At 37.8% G+C, this 18,505-nt stretch overlaps 1 protein-coding gene across 1 annotated transcript; it reads right to left on the bottom strand.

Annotated features, from left to right (window-relative positions):
* Positions 1-1,623: 1,623 nt before the first annotated feature.
* On the bottom strand, positions 1,624-3,380 carry LOC127079305 (uncharacterized). The gene is made up of 3 exons (XM_051019706.1): positions 2,990-3,380; positions 1,903-2,120; positions 1,624-1,656 (listed from the first exon to the last, which is right to left on the bottom strand). Exons 1-3 carry the CDS (start codon positions 3,378-3,380, stop codon positions 1,624-1,626), a joined length of 642 nt encoding a protein of 213 aa, XP_050875663.1.
* Between the last annotated feature and the right edge of the window lie 15,125 nt (positions 3,381-18,505).

The following is an 18,505-nucleotide window of genomic DNA, read 5'->3' as shown; positions in this document are numbered from 1 at the left end:
TTTTTCGTTTATTGGAGGGGGCAGCTTTGCTATTACCTCGATCTTGGCTTGGTCCACTTCTATTCCCTTGTGGGAAATTTTGTGACCCAAGACTATGCCTTCTCGCACCATGAAATGGCACTTCTCCCAGTTGAGAATCAAATTGGTCTGTTGGCATCTTTCTAAAACAAGGGAGAGGTTAGTCAAACAATTATCAAAAGAGAAACCAAATACCGAGAAGTCATCCATGAAGACCTCCATATGCTTTTCAAGCATGTCAGCAAAAATGGACGTCATGCATCTTTGAAATGTGGTTGGCGCATTACATAACCCAAATGGCATTCTTCTATAAGCAAAAATACCATAGGGGCATGTAAAAGTTGTCTTCTCTTGATCTTCTGGTGAAACCGCTATCTAATTATATCCAGAGTAGCCATCAAGGAAACAATAGTAGTCATGACCAACCAACCTTTCCAACATCTGATCGATGAATGGTAAAGGAAAGTGATCCTTTCTTGTCGCCAAATTCAACCTTCTGTAATCGATGCAAACACGCCACCCCGTGACTGTCCTTCTAGGGAGAAACTCATTTTTCTCATTCTTTATCACGGTAGTCCCTCCTTTCTTTGGAACCACATGAACAAAACTTACCCAAAAGCTATCGGATATGGGATAAATTAACCCAGCATCTAATAGTTTAACAACCTTTTTCCTAACCACTTCCTTCATTGCGGGATTTAGTCTTCTTTGGGGTTGCACCACTGGTTTGTGACCATCCTCCATGAGAATTTTATGCATACATACCGTAGGGCTAATCCCTTTCAAGTCTTCTATGGCCCATCCCATTGCACTTTTGTGCTTCTTTAGAACCTTGACGAGCTTGTCTTCTTGGGAACCTTCTAAATTAGAGCTTATAATAGCTGGGCATCTCCTTTCAGAATCTAGAAAAACATACTTGAGATTTTCAGGCAGTTGTTTCAGCTCAGCTACTTTCTTGGTCTCATCTTTCTTTTCCTCAAACTGAGGTTCCCTCAAGTTTTCCCATCGGAGTGATCGGGATCCTTTAAAGGGTGGTTGTGTTTCCATCATAGCTAACACTTCCCTCTCCTTTTCATCAACTTCTTGAGTGTCTTCAGAAATTGATAGACTTAGAACTCTCTCCAAGGGTAATTGTGGTTCACCTAAAGGATTTTCCTGTAGAACCACTTGATCAATCACCTCTATGTGTTGACTGGTGGCCACATCATCTTTGTATCTCATGGTGTTTCGCACATCAATTTTCAACTCTTCATCGTAAACTTTTAGAGTCATGGTGCCCTCTTCTATATCTATCAAACATCTTCTTGTCTCCAAAAATGGTCTACCAAGAATGAGCGGTATCTCTTCATCTTTCGGCATTTCTAAGATGACAAAGTCCACCGAAAATACAGACTTATCAATCTTCACAAGAACATCTTCCACTACTCCATAGGGTCTCTTCACAGAGTGGTCAGCAAATTGAAGTGTCATTCTGGTATCTTGCACTTTTCCGATCCCCAACCTCTTGTAAATGGATAACGGCATGAGACTCACACTTGCCCCAAAGTCTATAAGGGCCTTTTTGAAAGATCTATCCCCAATAGTGCAAGGGATAGTTACCGAGCCTCAATCTTTCTTCTTCACCGGAATCTTCATACCCTGCAAAATTGCACTACAAGTTTCGGTTAGTACAATAGGGTCAGTGTCAGTGCTCCTCTTTTTTGAAATAATATACTTCATAAATTTGGCATAAGAGGGCATTTGTTCAAGTGCCTCCAAGAACGGAATGTTAATCTCAAGCTTTTTGAACATCTCCAAGAATTTCTCGAAGTTCTTCTCATGTTACTCTTTCTTCTTATTTCTTGTGGGGAAAGGGAGTTTGACAACCGGCTTTGATTCACTAACTTTTTCTTTAACCACCAGTTTAGGCACCACCACCTCTTCATTCACAACCTCATTTTCTTTTATTTCCAACTCAACTTCAAGCAATTGGTCTTCTTGGTCGTCATCTTTCTCAGGGACTTCTTTCGATTTACCACTCCTTATGGTTACAGCACTCACATTATTATACTCTCGCAGATTTGTAACTATAGCACTCGGTAATCCACCCGGTGTTTGAGAACCTGCGAGTTGTTGAGCAATCTGACTCATTTGCACATCCAAATTTTTATTGAAGCACCAGTGTTTCTTAGATTACTTCTAGTCTCCTCTTGAAATTGGGAACTTTGAGCCGTCATTTTTTCAATGGCAATTTCCCAATCTGCTTTTCTTGGTACCTGTTGTTGAAATTGTTGTTGGGGTTGGTGAAACTGCTGCTGGTATGGTTGTTGTTATTGTGGTCGATAATGTTGTTGTGGTTGGCTTTGATATTGATTGTGCGCTTGCTTCGGAACATTTCCTTGCTGGTCCTTCCAGGAGAAATTTGGATGATTTTTCCATCCAGGATTATATGTATTTGAGTAAGGGTTGTTCTGCTTCAGAAAATTAATCTCTTCTACCCGTTGTGCAGTTGCCACACAATGCATGGTGAAGTGAGGTCCCCCACAAATTTCACAACTAACCGCTTGAATTGGTTGAACCAGTTGAACTTGAGCAACCGTTTGAGTGTCAAGAGCCATTTTCTTGATTCTTCTCTTTACTTCAGCTGTTATTTGATCTTCCATCTTCACAACTTGATTTGCTAGCTTGAGATCAATGATACCTTCAGGTTGACTTACACTGCGGTCATAGAGCTCCAGATGCTCATTTGCTGCAATGGCTTCGATGATTTTCTTTATTCTAGTGGCTGTTGTAAAATTTGTTGAGCCACCAGCAGCCGTGTCTATGAGTTGCTTAGTCTTCATTCTAAGGCCATTCATAAAATTTTGCATCTGTTCAGTTGCATCCATGTTATGAGTAGGACATGCAACCAATAATCGCTTGAACCTCTTGTAAGCATCTCCGAGTGACTCTCCTTCCTTCTGTTTGAAATTAACTATGTCATATCTCTTACAGATATAAACAGAGGCAGGGAAGTACTCATTAAAAAATGTTGTCTCCATTTGTTGCCAAGCTGTAATGCTTCCCGCGGGTAAAGAGTAAAACCACTCTTCGGCATCTTCTGATAATGTAAACGGAAACATCACCAACTTTTTAGCTTCTTCTGAGTGTCCCTCAATTTTCAACGATGTCGTCATGGTTAGAAATCTTTGTAAATTCTTATTGGCATCTTCATTGATTTTTCTGGAGAACGGTCTCCTTTCGAGTTGGCAAATCGTTAAAAGGTGTAGCTGAAAATGATCAACATTCACCGGTTGGTTTACTATTATTAACCTTCCAGTCAGAGCATTTACACCTCCATAGTCACCCAGAAGTCTTTCCACGGGAGGTGGAGCTTCAACCATCGTTTCAGATACGGTGTCGGAGTCTTCCGAATGAACTGAAACAACCTCTTCTTTTTCAGACTCAGAAACAATGGGGGTTGCTTCTGATAGTTCCAGTCTAGCTTTTCGGCGTCTTGCACGCAATTATCTTTCTGGTTATGCGTTAAAAATAAATTCAGCTAAGGCTTTACCTCGCATACAAAGATTAGACAATTATTAGAATTTATAAAAAGAAACAATAGTACAGAGAAATAAAATTTTGGTTGTAGAGCAACAAAATTTCAATTGAATTATTATTCAACTTATACTTTGGCAGTCCCCGGCAACGGCGCCAAAAACTTGATCGGTAAAATAGCAAGTGTACTATTTGCACCGATGTAGTAATAAAATGGGAGTTATCCCGAGTATCGATCTCGAGGATTGCGTATTAAGTACAAATCTTTACAATAATTCCATTGAACAAAAGATCAAAAGGAGGTGTGTTGATTTTTTTGGAATGATAATTACGAGAATAAATTACACAAAGCGTATAAAAATCTGTTAATCAATATAAGAAAGCATGATAGGGCAAGATGTATGAATTGCTTTGTACTACACTACTTCCACATTATACGATATCTACGTTGTAATTATTCAAAGTTGATTCTCAAGAATTGTTTTCTCTAATTCCTTACCCGAAAACTATTAACAGTCAATTTCAATCCTAATTCCTTAGCTATTCAAAATGACGTTAAGAAATATGCAATTGGACAAGAATTAACGGCTACTACGGTCTGATCCTTATTCCTAAGTGATCATACCGAAGTATTAGTGTACAACAAGCGATAAGGTGGTTTGTCTGACCTCAACCTTAACCATAGATCAAAATTCTATTTGTCCGATAAAATAAAGCATTAAGAACTTTGTATAATAATTCGAATTAAGAACAACGTTGATGATCATAAAAACATAGAACTATTGTTCATACATTAGCAATTCAGGGAGACCCCACTAGCATTGGAGGTTTAGCTTCTCATAGTATTCAAAGAAAGCAAATTACAAAATAGAGACATTACAATTATTTGGTGATGAAGTTTGATCTTCAATCCCTTCCGATCTTGAAAATCTCTTCTTCTCCAAACTCCTTGGAGGCTCTCTTCTCTTTTCTGTCTCTTCTTCGTACGATCCAAAAAGTCCCCTTTCTCTTTACCAATAGTAGATTAAATAGTTCCAAATCATCTAAAAGTATAGTGAAATACCAAGACTGCCCCCCGGACTTACACAGAGACTTAAACAATAAAAATCAGCAAAAGGGGCGAATTGGCCAACACGGGCCGTGTCAGCTGACACGGGCGCCTGTGTTGGCTCTCTGTTAACTCTTTACCTTCAGCCTTTGCTGACACGAGCCTTGTCAGCTGACATGAGCACCCGTGTCAGCCCCCTGTTTTCTGCTTCCTTGCTCTCCACTCCTGCACAAGCTGACACGGGCACCCGTGTCAGCACCCTGTTTTTGCCTTATTTCGCTTTGCACACTGTCTTTGACTCCCGTTCTTCCCTTACACATCATCCGGGCTTATTGTTGGACCTGGAAACCAAATAGAACTACCACGGAAACGCAAAAAATGCGATAAAAAGAGATGAACCACTAATACAACATAAAACAAGAAGGAAATTATGAAATGCGATAAAACATAGGAAATCAACTAAAAGAAAGAACAAAGTGTTACCGATTCTTGAAGATTCATGCTGGATGGATGATGAAAACCAAGTGCAAATGGTGACCGATCAGTCAATTATATCACCAAAGAATGAAGAAAGGTTTTGATAAGAAGGTCAGGCCTCGCGTATTCCGAGAAGGTGACCTTATGCTCAAGAAGATTCTATCTTTTAAACCTGATGCTAGGGGAAAATAGACTCATAATTATGAAGGCCCATACATTGTTAAGAGAGCCTTTTCATGCGGCGCTTTGATTCTTACAACTATGGATGGTGAAGAGTTCACTCGTTCTGTGAATGCCGATGCAGTCAAGAAATACTTCTCCTAAAAAGGAAAAGAACAGCTCGCTAAGTTGAAAACCCGAAAGGGTGACTTAGGTAAAAATGAGCGTCTCGATGGATTGAAAACCTGAAAGGGCGATCCAGGCAAAAATTAGAGACATAAAACAGAAAATTCATCTCGATAGATTAGGTACCCCACCCTGGGGCAATCTATGCAAAAGTTAGGGATAATGGCAAGTAACTGCAGTTGGTTGATTCCCTAGTCATGGGAACAATTTTGAGCAAGACAGTCAGTTCTGATTCATCATGCTCAATCGGAGGCAAGAGCGCAATGAATATTAAAGTTGGTAGAAGGATTAGTGATCATTGTATTCAATGTATCCCTTTTCCATGTAAATTACAATTTTTCAACTTTTGTAAAAGATCTATGGAGTCTTGCCATTTACAGACTATCATTCTATTAAATAAACTTGAGTTTTTTTTATCAAATTTCTTCTACTCTTATTTATTTTTCAGCTAAGTAGAATTGAATTTTTATGATGATGATTGTAAGACCCTAATTTTGACCCTAAGATCCCTCATGGCATCATATCATTGCACAAGTGCATTGCCTCAAGGATCATAGCATGTTTGGCTCCTTAACCCTAGGGTTAGGACTTGTTTGAGTGTTTTGAGACCACCAAGCATGCTTGTATTGTATATTATTACTTTTCTTATTTTGATTACTAACAAAAAGCACAAAAATATGTCACTAACTCTTTTTGTTTTGAAGCTCAAGTGATCATGTGCCACAATGCTCCTAGGAGGCTCCTAAGCCCAATGAAATAGCCAGATGAAGATGAGAAAAAGCATGACAATGATCCACAAATCTCCTAATAATCATATATGTCTCCCAAGTGTCTCAATTTTCCAATTTGATCAAGATAACCCAAAGGGCTTGAGGATTGTTTCCCAAGGAAACCCTAATTCAATTGTGTTTTGATTGTGCCTTGCCCATGAAGCAACCTCAACCTATGATCAAATTTAATCAAGGTAAGTTCTTTCATTCATTATTTTATGCATATATGAGCCTCTTTTAGGATCCTCAATCATTTTTTCATCAAGATTGGAAGTTTGGCCTTGAAAAGTTGACCAGTCAACTCATCTGACTAAGCTGAGCACCATTGAGATATAACTTTTGATGTGTTTGTAAAATGAAGATTGCCTCAATAGAAAACATGTTCTTAAGACCAATACTAACAACTTTCTTGTTCATCAAAAATCTATTTGAAGCTTGGAAGGTCATCATTCATTTCAAAACATTATAGGTCATTTTGGCTGAAACCCTAATTTTGGGTCAACCTACCAAGGGCATAACTTCCTTAATTTTTATGATTTTGAGGTGAGACCAAATGAATTAGAAATATTGATATGTCTACTTAAAATGTTATGTTGGACAAAATTTCATAATCCTAAAAGAAACACATGTGATAATACAAAACATTATAGGTCACAGTGGACCTAATCCATTGAATTTGAAAAAGTACCCAACTTCAAATGCCCATAACTTTGTCATACAAAATCCATATTATTCAAAATGTGAGTCTAAATTGATCATATTGAAAATATCTACAACTTTTATGTTGGAGTTTTTTCCATTTGAAGCTTGCATCATGGAAACAGAGGGGTTTGATTGGGCTTACGTTTGGTGAAAATTTTCAAAGGTGACTTAAACATGTTTTGTACCTCAATTTTCACAGCCAGTTTTCATTAATTTCCAAATACCAAATGAATACTTGCCCAACATGACTTTTGTTCCTTATTTCAAGGACTTTCCAACCATTACTCATATTACTTTTTTGGACTTACCATTTGGGAGTTTCGAAGAGCTCTTCATCTATGTTCATTTTGGCATTTCATGATGAAACTTAATGTGCAAACTAGTTCCACTTCATGTACACGTCCAATTCCATTCCAAATGAACTCAGCATGGTTTTTCACCCATCATTGGGCCTCACATGTGCCTGTACAGGCCCATGCATATCCATTTTCAAATGCCATGCACACGAGGGAAGCATGATGCACAACCAAGTTCAGTTATAAATAACAGCTCCCTCTCATTCATTCATCAACCTTTTGGAGATCTGAAACGCTGCAGCACTAAAACCATAGGCATACCAAAGGAATTTTCCAGAAATTTTTCTCACTTTCAAGCTTGAAATTCAACATCATTAGTTGATTTTCAAAGCTCAATTCCTTAGCCTATCATCTCCACTGCATCCCAAGAGTAAAGAGTAGCCAAGATCTTGAAGGTTTCGTGGCTTAAAGAGCTTCAATTCAGAGGTAGAACTTCAAACTTTTTGGATCTAGAACTTGCAATTCAATGTAGCATTCTCTTGTTTGTGTGGTTTTCTGAAGTCCTCACACCTGAGGCAAGTCAATGGTGGCTTCAATTTTCCATTTCGTGCACTTTCAGTTTGAACACCATGATCTTCCACTTCACATTTCTCTCAATATAGGAAGAGTGGGGAAGATCCATAGATACAGTGGTGATCTACATCACACGAGCTTCAATTTGATGTCCTTCTTTTTCATTTTTGTTAAAAAAAAATTCTCTACAACTGGTGGCCGGAGATTGTTGGTTCACCGGAGAAGATGGTGGTTTCCACCACCATCACCACGTGTATACATCCACAGCCTTTGGATTTGGTTCTCACGTTTTAATCGTGTGCATCCATTATGTGTACTTCATTTAATTCATTATGCCACGCAGTTGACTCGAACACACGTTGCGCCCTCACATCTGAGCCATCCAGCCTTGCCACATCAATTAATGAATCCGATCTTGTGGTGTTGGATTTTCCATTATTTCTATTTTTCATTTTATTTTCAGTTAATTCCTTTTACTTTAAAAAATTCATAAAAAATTTATTTGAAGTCAAAAAAATATGAGACCAATTCCAAAAATTTTCTTGAAAAATCTAGTTCCATATTTTGACTTTTAAATATTTTTGTGACTTTATTTAATATTTTTTGTGAATTATTTGATTTTTAATAGTTTTAATTCATTTTAAAATACTTTCTGATATTTGAAAAATTAAAAAATATTTTCCTAGCATTTATGGATCATGATAAGTCAATGAAAAATAATCTCATCAATTTCTTATTTGATTTGAGATTTATTTGAGATTTTAATCCATTTTGTGTTATTTTTAAATTGTTTTTAATTGCTTTCTGATTTTCAAAATTGTTGAGAAAATTAGTCAAGGTTTGTTTGACCATGTTAGACCTATGAGAATTTAATTGGACTTATTGAAGTTGATTTGAATTGAATTGGAGGTTTGGCCTTATTTGATTATTTTTTATTTGCATTTTATTTTAATTCAAAAAATACAAAAAAAAATATTGTTGACTTGTTGACTTGTTATCTTCATTTCTTTTCTGTTTGGCATTGATTGATGATGATTTGATTCACATTTGATCAATTGGACTTGATACTTGTCTTCTTTTCCATTCCCTTTCATCTTCATCCCATTCTTTCCATCAATGGCCAATGAGTTAAGTTCTTATGGTTGGTCTTGACAAATGAGAGGTTTAACCTTCTTTGATCCAAACCAAACTCAACTTGATCCATGATCAAGTGAGTTGTTTTGTGTCCAAGATAGGTTGCTTCTTGGTCCAGCAAATAACCCAAAGACAATACAAGGCCCTTCCCCTTTTGTTTTGGCATGACAAGTTTATGGAGCTTGACTTATTAGTCATGATCTCTAACTTGTGTTCTTTGCCTATATTTTATTGACCGGCCTCAGATAGGTGTGACTACTACATTAGTCCACTTACGATTGCTTAACATAGTGCTATATTGTCTTATGACAAGCTAACATAACTTCCACTAATTACTAACTTTAATTTGAGCATTTAATTTCCTTGTCATTTACCTTTAATGTCATTTATTTCTTGCTCATTATTCATATTTCTTTTCTTTTTGCTCACTTGAGCACATATTTTATGTTTATGTCATTTTGCTTTTGCTCATTTGAGCTCATTACTGTATATAAATATATTTCTATATTGTGTTTGTTTTGTGTGAACCATGCAAAAAAGAGAAAGGACTTAGAATTAGGACTTACATATGCTTAAAGGAGTTCAAGAGCAACTAGGCCTCATGCCTTTAGAATGCTAAACTTGTTGAAGAGCAACTAGGCCTCATGCCTTTAGAATGCTAAAAATTCAAAGTTGATCTCAAAGGACTTCTCATCCAAACTTATTCTTTGTCCATTGCCCTTATTGTGTTGTGAACTTTTTGATGTTTGCTCTTGTGTGATAGGGATCCCACCTTGAGATTGTGAAAGAGGACCATTGTCATGAGTAGCCAAGTTAAGAGATAAACCAAATGGAAATCTTAGGAGCTTGAGTTTAATTATTTTATTGCTTGATTGTGTGCTAAGTCCAAAGGAAAGGATCATCTTGAATCATCTCTATGATTTCAAGAAAAGGAACTCCAAGGGTTTATCTTTCCCCTCTTATCTTTATATTGCTTTAGGACTAGCCCTTCTCTTCTTCTCCTCACTCTAACCCAAGCCAAAATCATTTTCTAAACTTTGAATTTATTTCAAATTAGAAACCTAGGCCTTATGCCTTTTTATAAATACTCATTATGAATAAATCTTAATCCAACTTTGACTTCATTTTTGTAAATAAGTCTAACTTGTAAATATAACTCATTTCGAGTTGTTTTGTGGTTCCAATGGCCACTTGTTAAAACCTTTTCAAAAATATTAGTCATTAGGTTTGAGTTATCATAGTGGTTGATGTAAATCTCACCCCATCCTTAGTGATTGGATTATAAGTCTTCCATGCTTATTATAGGGTTAACCCCTCACTAGCATGTTGAAGCCTTCCTCACATGGTGGATTGTTGGTTTAGTTTGAGTTTTCTCCCTTTGATAACAAAAGACCTTAAGGATTTTGATCAAATCAATTCACCAATCTTTGAGATTTTTACCCTGAACTACGAGGTTTTGATCCTCCTTTATGATGGTACGTGAAATTCTGGTATCAGATATGAGATGTCGAAGGTAAAGTCACGACACTAATATCTGAGTAAAACAAACAGGATAAAGATAAAGAATAGTAATGCAAGAGACACAAGCAATTGTTAACCCAGTTCGGTGCAACTCACCTACGTCTGGGGGCTACCAACCCAGGAAGGAAATCCACTAAATAGAATCAGTTCAAAGACTCTCAGTACACTCCACAAGTTACAGTCTTTTTCACCTAATCTCTACCCGTGTGATTTCTACCTAAGCACTCTTAGATATGAGAACCCACTCACTCCCTCTCAATCACACCTGTGATTATAAACAACAATTACTTATGAAAAGAAGACACTCTTCAAAGACACACACTTGATCTTCAATCAAGTAGACACACACTTGATCTTACTTAACAACTTCAATCAAGTAGACACAAACTCATGCTTAAAAGCTTTGAGTGACAAATTACAACTCACAAATCAGACCAATTCAATCATCTATGGATGAATTGAATGTCTTACAAGTCACACGACCAAACAAGACACAAACCCTTATTCTCTCTCAATATTTCTCTCAGTATTGGTTGTGTATCAAATCAGGTTTTCCATGTCCTATTTATAGAAGCATTCAGCTGGGCTTGGACATCTTGAAAACCCTAAAACTATTTTCCAATTAAATCTTCTCATGACAGCTGATTAGATCTCTTTGGAAAATAAGTAAATCAGGTTGTAATTAATGATTGAATGCGTTTGCAAATCAGATCTTCAATCATACATAGATTGCCATTAAATGCGCAATCACATAACACATAACATTCACCCTGAATGTTCTGTGTACAGATGTCATGACATCGGGTCTGACATCCTGGAACAATCCTGCATAATTCCATTTTAAATATCCAGCAGGTACATAATATCAGATGTCATGACATCGTGTATGACATCCTGAAATAATCCTGCATATTTATGTTTTTAAATTTCAGTAGGTACATAGATATCTTATGTTAAGACATCACATACAACATCTTGTGAACACTCTTTGTTTTACCAATATTGCTGCCAACACTTAGAACCAACAAACTCACCCTTTGGCAAATTTTGGCTAAAACTTATATCTGTCCATTTTGTTCACAAGAAAAAACTATCAGCAGTTAAACAGCATAACAGCAGTTTAAGCAGCAGCAGAAGCAAACAGAATTACTAATTATAATAGCAACTAGTAAAACAGACAAATGCACATGAGGTTACTTCTTCTCCCCCTAAGTTTGTACAACACAGACATCTCCTTTAACAACAACAACACCTGTAACAATCAGAGTCGCCCTCTGACATATGCTTCAACATCACCTGTGCACCACATCAGACATCTCCTCCAACATCTGTAAATAAAACAGCATTCTGTCTTACAACAAACACATCTCCTTCAACAATAGTTGTTGTTCAGCTACACCAGCACATACATCTCCACACAGCTCCACATATTTAACTGCTTCACATAAACACTTCTCCTCCTTTTTAGTCAAAATAGACCAAAGGTGACCAATTAGACAAAATAAATATCAATCAGCCTAGCAGAGAATGTCACAAGAGATGTTATAACATATAAAATGTTAAAACATAATTGTTAGGAGATACACACCATAATTATACACAGCTGTAATAACTGAGATAATTAGAAATCCATGGAACTCATTAAGAGCCCAAATATTACATCAAGGCATCAGTAAGGACTGCCACAAAATACACACATTTCAACAGGAAAAAAAATAAATTCTTCAGCATCCAAAACATCCAAACCACCAAGGGGACCAATCTTTATAACCGCACACAGCATACACAGTCTTCATAACAGAATTGCCACTAGATTGAGCATTGGACCTCTCACTTGAGGTATTGGCATCTGAATCCTTGGTCTCACCAGCCTTCTCCATCTCTTCCTTCTCTAAACTACTAATAAGAACCTCCAAAGCCTCTTTCCTTGCCTTGGCAACCCTAATACCAGTATCCAGCTCCTTACGAGTTTCCTTCAATTGATCAATCAAGCTACCTTGAGAGGCAGGCTCCTTCCTTGCAGATGTCATGACAACATCATTGACATGGCTTCCTTCAAACAACTTGTAGTGAATGAACAGTGGAGGCTTCCTTCTGTTGGGAATATCACTTGTATTGAGAATGCCTGGTTGCTGGCTTAAGATAACTCCACAAATGATGGATGGAAAGGCAATAGGCAGCTTTACTGCATTAGTGGAGGCATGTCTAACAATTTGATCAAACATAAACCTTCCAAAATCAAAGTTTAGCCTGGTTCCAATAGCATAGATGATTCTTCCAAGACCATTAGAGATGGTTGAGATATGGTTAGTTGGCACCCAGTTGGATGAACCAATCTTGTGCAAGATGGCATATTTAACAGTTAACTTGCCAACTGATAGATGATTCTTACTAGGCCATTCCTTGACTTGGCCAGCAGTAATAGTCCTACAGACTTCATTGTCTGTAGCCTTTAAATCCACACCTCCTTCAGTTCCTCTCCCTAGGAACTTGTTGATTATGGTTGGGGAGAACCTCACAATCTACCTCTTACAAAGACCTTGCAGAATTCCTTGCTACTCTTTTCAGAAATATCCTCTGGGATATTCACAACAAACTCTTTCACTAACCCTTCAAAACATTGGGGCAAAGCAACAACAGTTTTCATTAGACCAACATTCTTGATCAATTCCATCACCTCCTTCACCTCTACAGCCTCCTTTCCCAACTCCCTTTCAACAACAACCCTCCTTTAAATGACAAACTTCCACTTGGCAGCACCATCTTCTAGATGGAAAGAGATGTTGTCTAAGTGCACATCTGCCACTTTAGTTGGGGACTTTTTAACAGCCTGCCTTTTAGCAGGAGAGATGTCTAGGACATCGTCTTCGACATCCTCTTCAGAGTCATAACTTTCTCTAACCTTCCTCTTCTTAACCTCAACTTTACTCCATGATTTGGAGGGTCCTACACCAGCAGTCTTCTTCCTAGTTCTGACTGTCAACATCTCAGCCACAGTCTTCCCTTTTCTGGTCTGCAATTTCCTAGCAACACTTGGTTTTACATGATGAACCAAGGTGTCCTCTTCTTCTTCTGAACTCTCTTCCTCCAGATTAATAACATTCTCAGCAGTCTCATGAGAAACATCTGCTGGTTTCTTACTAGGCAAGGTTTTACCTAGAGAGCATAATCCCTCAGTAGCCACTTCTTTCTCTGATCTAGATGAATCATCATTTTTCTCAGTTTGCGGTTCCACCTCAGATGAGGGGTCCCTTCTAGACAGAGGGGTAGAAACACCCTTGACTGCATGCCCTTCGTTTAGAATCCTAGTTATTAGGTTCCTAATGGTACGATTAGTAAAGTGCATGTCATCCTTATGAGGAGGTTTATCAGGAATGTTACCTTGATTACTTCCAGCCATGGAAGAAGGGCCAGGGACGTCGCCTGGAATAACAGAGAGGGGAATAACCTCCAGAATATCTTCATCCAAAAACTCCATGGAGGGAGTCCTTCCTTTGTGAGTGGGTTTTGATCCTGAGGATGAGGGATGTTGTGACATTTTATTGGACTTTTGAAAAAAAATCTCTTTTCCCTAGCAAAGGTTTTCTGAGAAGTTGGATGAAGATGGAAATGGTTATGTTGAGGTAGCGTGTGGAAATGGCATAGATACTAGTTCCAATACTAGGTAATGATTTATCATTAATGTGGCTCTTTCTTTTAAGTGGGCAGACAATATTTTTATTACCTTTTCCACTCCACTTTAATTGCTATAACTTCACAAGAATCAAAATCCCCAATTTCCCTCTTAAACATTCAAACTGATTATCATCCAAAACTCTTGCAAATTTGTCAGCTAATTGCATTTCATGCTTTAGAGCTGTGATTTTGTCTTCCACAAATTCTCTAATGGAGTGATGACAAAAATCAATGTGCTTGGTCCAACTGTGCTGAATAGGATTTTTGGACATAGTTGTAGCACTCAGGTTGTCATAGTACAATGCCATGACATCGGGTGTGACATTGTACTCAGTCAACATTAGTTTCAACCAACCCTGTTGAGAACAACTACTTCCAGCTGCTATATATTCAGCTTGATATACAACACAAACACCATTTTCATCTTTTAAAGGAGCAGGTGTCCTTTCACTCTCCATCCCAATCTGCTTAACATTGTTCTTGGCACATTTTCTTTGAGATAGACACATAGACTCATCTATCTGCTTGACTTGTAGCTCAAGTCCAACAAAGTTCTTTCTAACTTCAGACTGCATATGACTAGCAACATGTTCAACCATCTGATCCAACCTCTTATCTATTTGAGCCACCATGAGCTTTTCTCCTTTGGAAGTGATGTCAAGTCTGAGTTTCTGGTGTGATATCCTTTTCTGACATTTCCCACAGACTTGTCTTTCATCAATCTTGGGAGTTCCTCTATCAGATATAATCATCTTCATGCCTTTTTCTTTGACTAAGGTACACTTTGAGGAATAACCAATTTGAGAGCTCCACATGTAACAGTTGTCTTTGGTCCTTACTCCTTTCATGATCACTTCGCTTTCTTTGTTAGTAATCAGACATTCAGTTTTAGTGAAGTTAACATTTAGACCTTGGTCACATAGTTGACTGATGCTTATTAGATTTGTAGTCAAGCCCTTAACAAGTAGGACCTTGTCAAGTTCAGGAACTCCAATGCAATCAAGCTTACCTATCCCCTTGATTTCACCCTTTGCTCCATCACCAAAGGTTACATAGCTTATGGCATGAGGATGAAGGCCAGTTAGCAGGTCTTTGTTTCCAGTCATGTGTCTGGAGCAACCACTGTCAAAATACCAATCTTCTTTGGCTGAAACTCTGAAGGAAGTGTGAGCTATTAGACTTGTAACATTAGTCTTAGGAACCCATTGCTTCTTGTTGACAGGCCTGTGATGTTTGGGTCTTGGTTGATAGTGAGTCTGATGATGAACAGGGCTAAGATAACCATACAGCATATAGCAGAAGGGCTTCAGGTGGCCAAATTTTCCACAGCAGTGGCATCTCCATCTTTGGTGTTTCCCTTTATGCTGTCTTCCCTTCTGATGTTGTGACATATGATGTGACATCTCAGGTTTGCTCTTAATATGGCTGCACTTAGGTTTGGATTTAGGTTTGCAACCAGTGTAACTGCGCTCAGGCTTAGATTCATTATACCCAATGCTAGATTTGTCTCCTGTTATTTATCCAGTTTGGAGAATCTTGTCTAAGGAGTCAGATCCATTGTTTAACATTCTTACATACTTGGTCATCTCTTCTAGTTTAGAATTCAAGAACATGGCTTCCGTTTTTAACTTGGAGATGGTTTCCACATGTTCTGCCTTCTCATTCTCCATCTGTACTATCACTTTCTTCTGGCTTTCAACTTGTTGACTTTCATCTAGCTTGGCATTCAGAACCACTACTTCTGTTTTTAATTTGGAGATGGTTTCCAAGTGTTCTACCTTCTCATTCTCAAGTTGAGTTATTATCTTCTTCTGGATTTCAACCTGTTTACACACCTCTGCACTTTTGTGACACAACTTTCTGTAGGTAGTGGCCAACTCTTCAAAGGTTACTTCATCATCACTTGAGTCTTCCTCAGAACCCCATCTTCTTGTCAAGGCAGTCACCAGATTTGCAGACTCTTCTGTTTCACTCTCATCAGACCAAGTGGCAGCAAGACTCATCTTCTGTTTCTTGAGGTAGGTTCCACATTCAGTTCTAATGTGTCCATACCCATCACATTCATAACACTGTACTTCTTTTCCTTCTTTGGGCTTATCATCTGACCTTATTCTTCTTCCAGCATTATTAGATTTATTGATGTCAGATGAGATGTTCTTGACATTAGCCTTAGATCTTACATCCATCTTTTTCAACAGTCTGTTGAACTGTCTTCCCAGCATTGCTACATCATTTGCCAGATCTTCATCAACATCCTGACTATTTTCCTCCTCTGTGTTTGACATGAAGGCTATGCTTTTGGTTTTCTTTTCAGAACCATCATTCATTCCCATCTCAAATGTTTGGAGGGAACCAATTAGCTCATCAACTCTCATGTTGGAGATGTCTTAAGACTCTTCTATGGTTGTCACCTTCATAGCAAATCTCTTAGGGAGTGACCTGAGTATTTTTCTTACTAATTTTTCATCTGACATCTTCTCTTCCAAGGCTCTTGAGGCATTAGCAATTTCAAGGATACTCATATGAAATTCATGAATATTTTCATCTTCTCTCATCCTTAAATTTTCAAACTTGGAGGTGAGCAGCTGTAGTCTAGACATTTTAACTCTAGAGGTGCCTTCATGAGTGATTTTGAGAATGTCCCAAGCATCTTTAGCCGCCTCACAGTTGTTTACCAACCTGAAGATATTCTTGTCTACTCCATTGAATATGGCATTCAATGCTTTAGAATTTCCGAGGGCTAGATCATCCTCCTCCTTGGACCATTGTTCTTCAGGCTTCTTGTCAGTTGTGGCTTCTCCTTCCTTAGTAATTACTGGATGTACCCAGCCTGTTAACACAACCTTCCAAGCCTTATTATCCAGAGATTTTAGGAAAGCTACCATTCGAGGTTTCCAATAGTCATAGTTAGATCCATCCAAAATTGGTGGCCTGTGAACAGATCCTCCATCTCTCTCCATAGTACCAGAAAGTATTATCCCTAGATCTCACCTAGAACCAGAGCAGGATGCCTGCTCTGATACCAATTAAAATTCTGGTATCAGATATGAGATGTCGAAGGTAATGTCACAACACTAATATCTGAGTAAAACAAACAGGATAAAGATAAATAATAGTAATGCAAGAGACACAAGCAATTGTTAACCCAGTTTGGCGCAACTCACCTACGTTTGGGGGCTACCAAGCCAGGAAGGAAATCCACTAAATAGAATCAGTTCAAAGACTCTCAGTACACTCCACAAGTTACAGTCTTTTTCACCTAATCTCTACCCATGTGATTTCTACCTAAGCACTCTTAGATATGAGAACCCACTCACTCCCCCTCAATCACACCTGTGATTATAAACAACAATTACTTATGAAAAGAAGACACTCTTCAAAGACACACACTTGATCTTCAATCAAGTAGACACACACTTGATCTTACTTAACAACTTCAATCAAGTAGACACACACTCATGCTTAAAAGCTTTGAGTGACAAATTACAACTCACAAATCAGACCAATTCAATCATCTATGGATGAATTGAATGGCTTACAAGTCACAAGACCAAATAAGACACAAACCCTTATTCTCTCTCAATATTTCGCTCAGTATTGGTTGTGTATCAAATCAGGTTTTCCATGTCCTATTTATAGAAGCATTCAGCTAGGCTTGGACATCTTGAAAACCCTAAAACTATTTTCCAATTAAATCTTCTCATGACAGTTGACTAGATCTCTTTGGAAAATAAGTAAATCAGGTTGTAATTAATGATTGAATACATTTGCAAATCAGATCTTCAATCATACATAGATTGCCATTAAATGCGCAATCACATAACACATAACATTCACCCTGAATGTTCTGTGTACAGATGTCATGACATCGGGTTTGACATCCTGGAAGAATCCTGCATAATTCCATTTTAAATATCCAGCAGGTACATAATATCAGATGTCATAACATCGTGTATGACATCCTGAAACAATCCTACATAATTATGTTTTTAATTCCAGCAGGTACATAGATATCTTATGTTAAGACATCACATACAACATCTTGTGAACACTCTTTGTTTTACCAAAATTGTTGTCAACACTTAGAACCAACAGTACGTAGGCAATGGGTTCATCCATTCAAATAAAAATTTGTAAATATAATCTATTCTCTTCTCATCCCTCCAATCTTTTGCACAAATATTTTCACAAATACCAACCTACAACACATATTTGCAAAAAGGGTTCCCTTAGAGTACTAAGGATGTTTTGGGTGCGTAAAACCTTCCCATTTCATAACCAACCCCCTTACCTAGATCTCTGACATTTTTATTAGTTTTTGATTTGAAAAACTTCTTACCTTGGCTTTTGTTCGCTTTTTTGCCTTTCCTTTGGACAAATAAAAGTGAGGTGGCGACTCGAATTGTATGTTTACTTTTGGTTTAGTCAAT

Source organism: Lathyrus oleraceus, chromosome 5, assembly GCF_024323335.1.
Source record: "Lathyrus oleraceus cultivar Zhongwan6 chromosome 5, CAAS_Psat_ZW6_1.0, whole genome shotgun sequence".
Classification (NCBI taxonomy): domain Eukaryota; kingdom Viridiplantae; phylum Streptophyta; class Magnoliopsida; order Fabales; family Fabaceae; genus Lathyrus; species Lathyrus oleraceus.
This window is presented reverse-complemented; position numbering and strand designations above follow the sequence as displayed.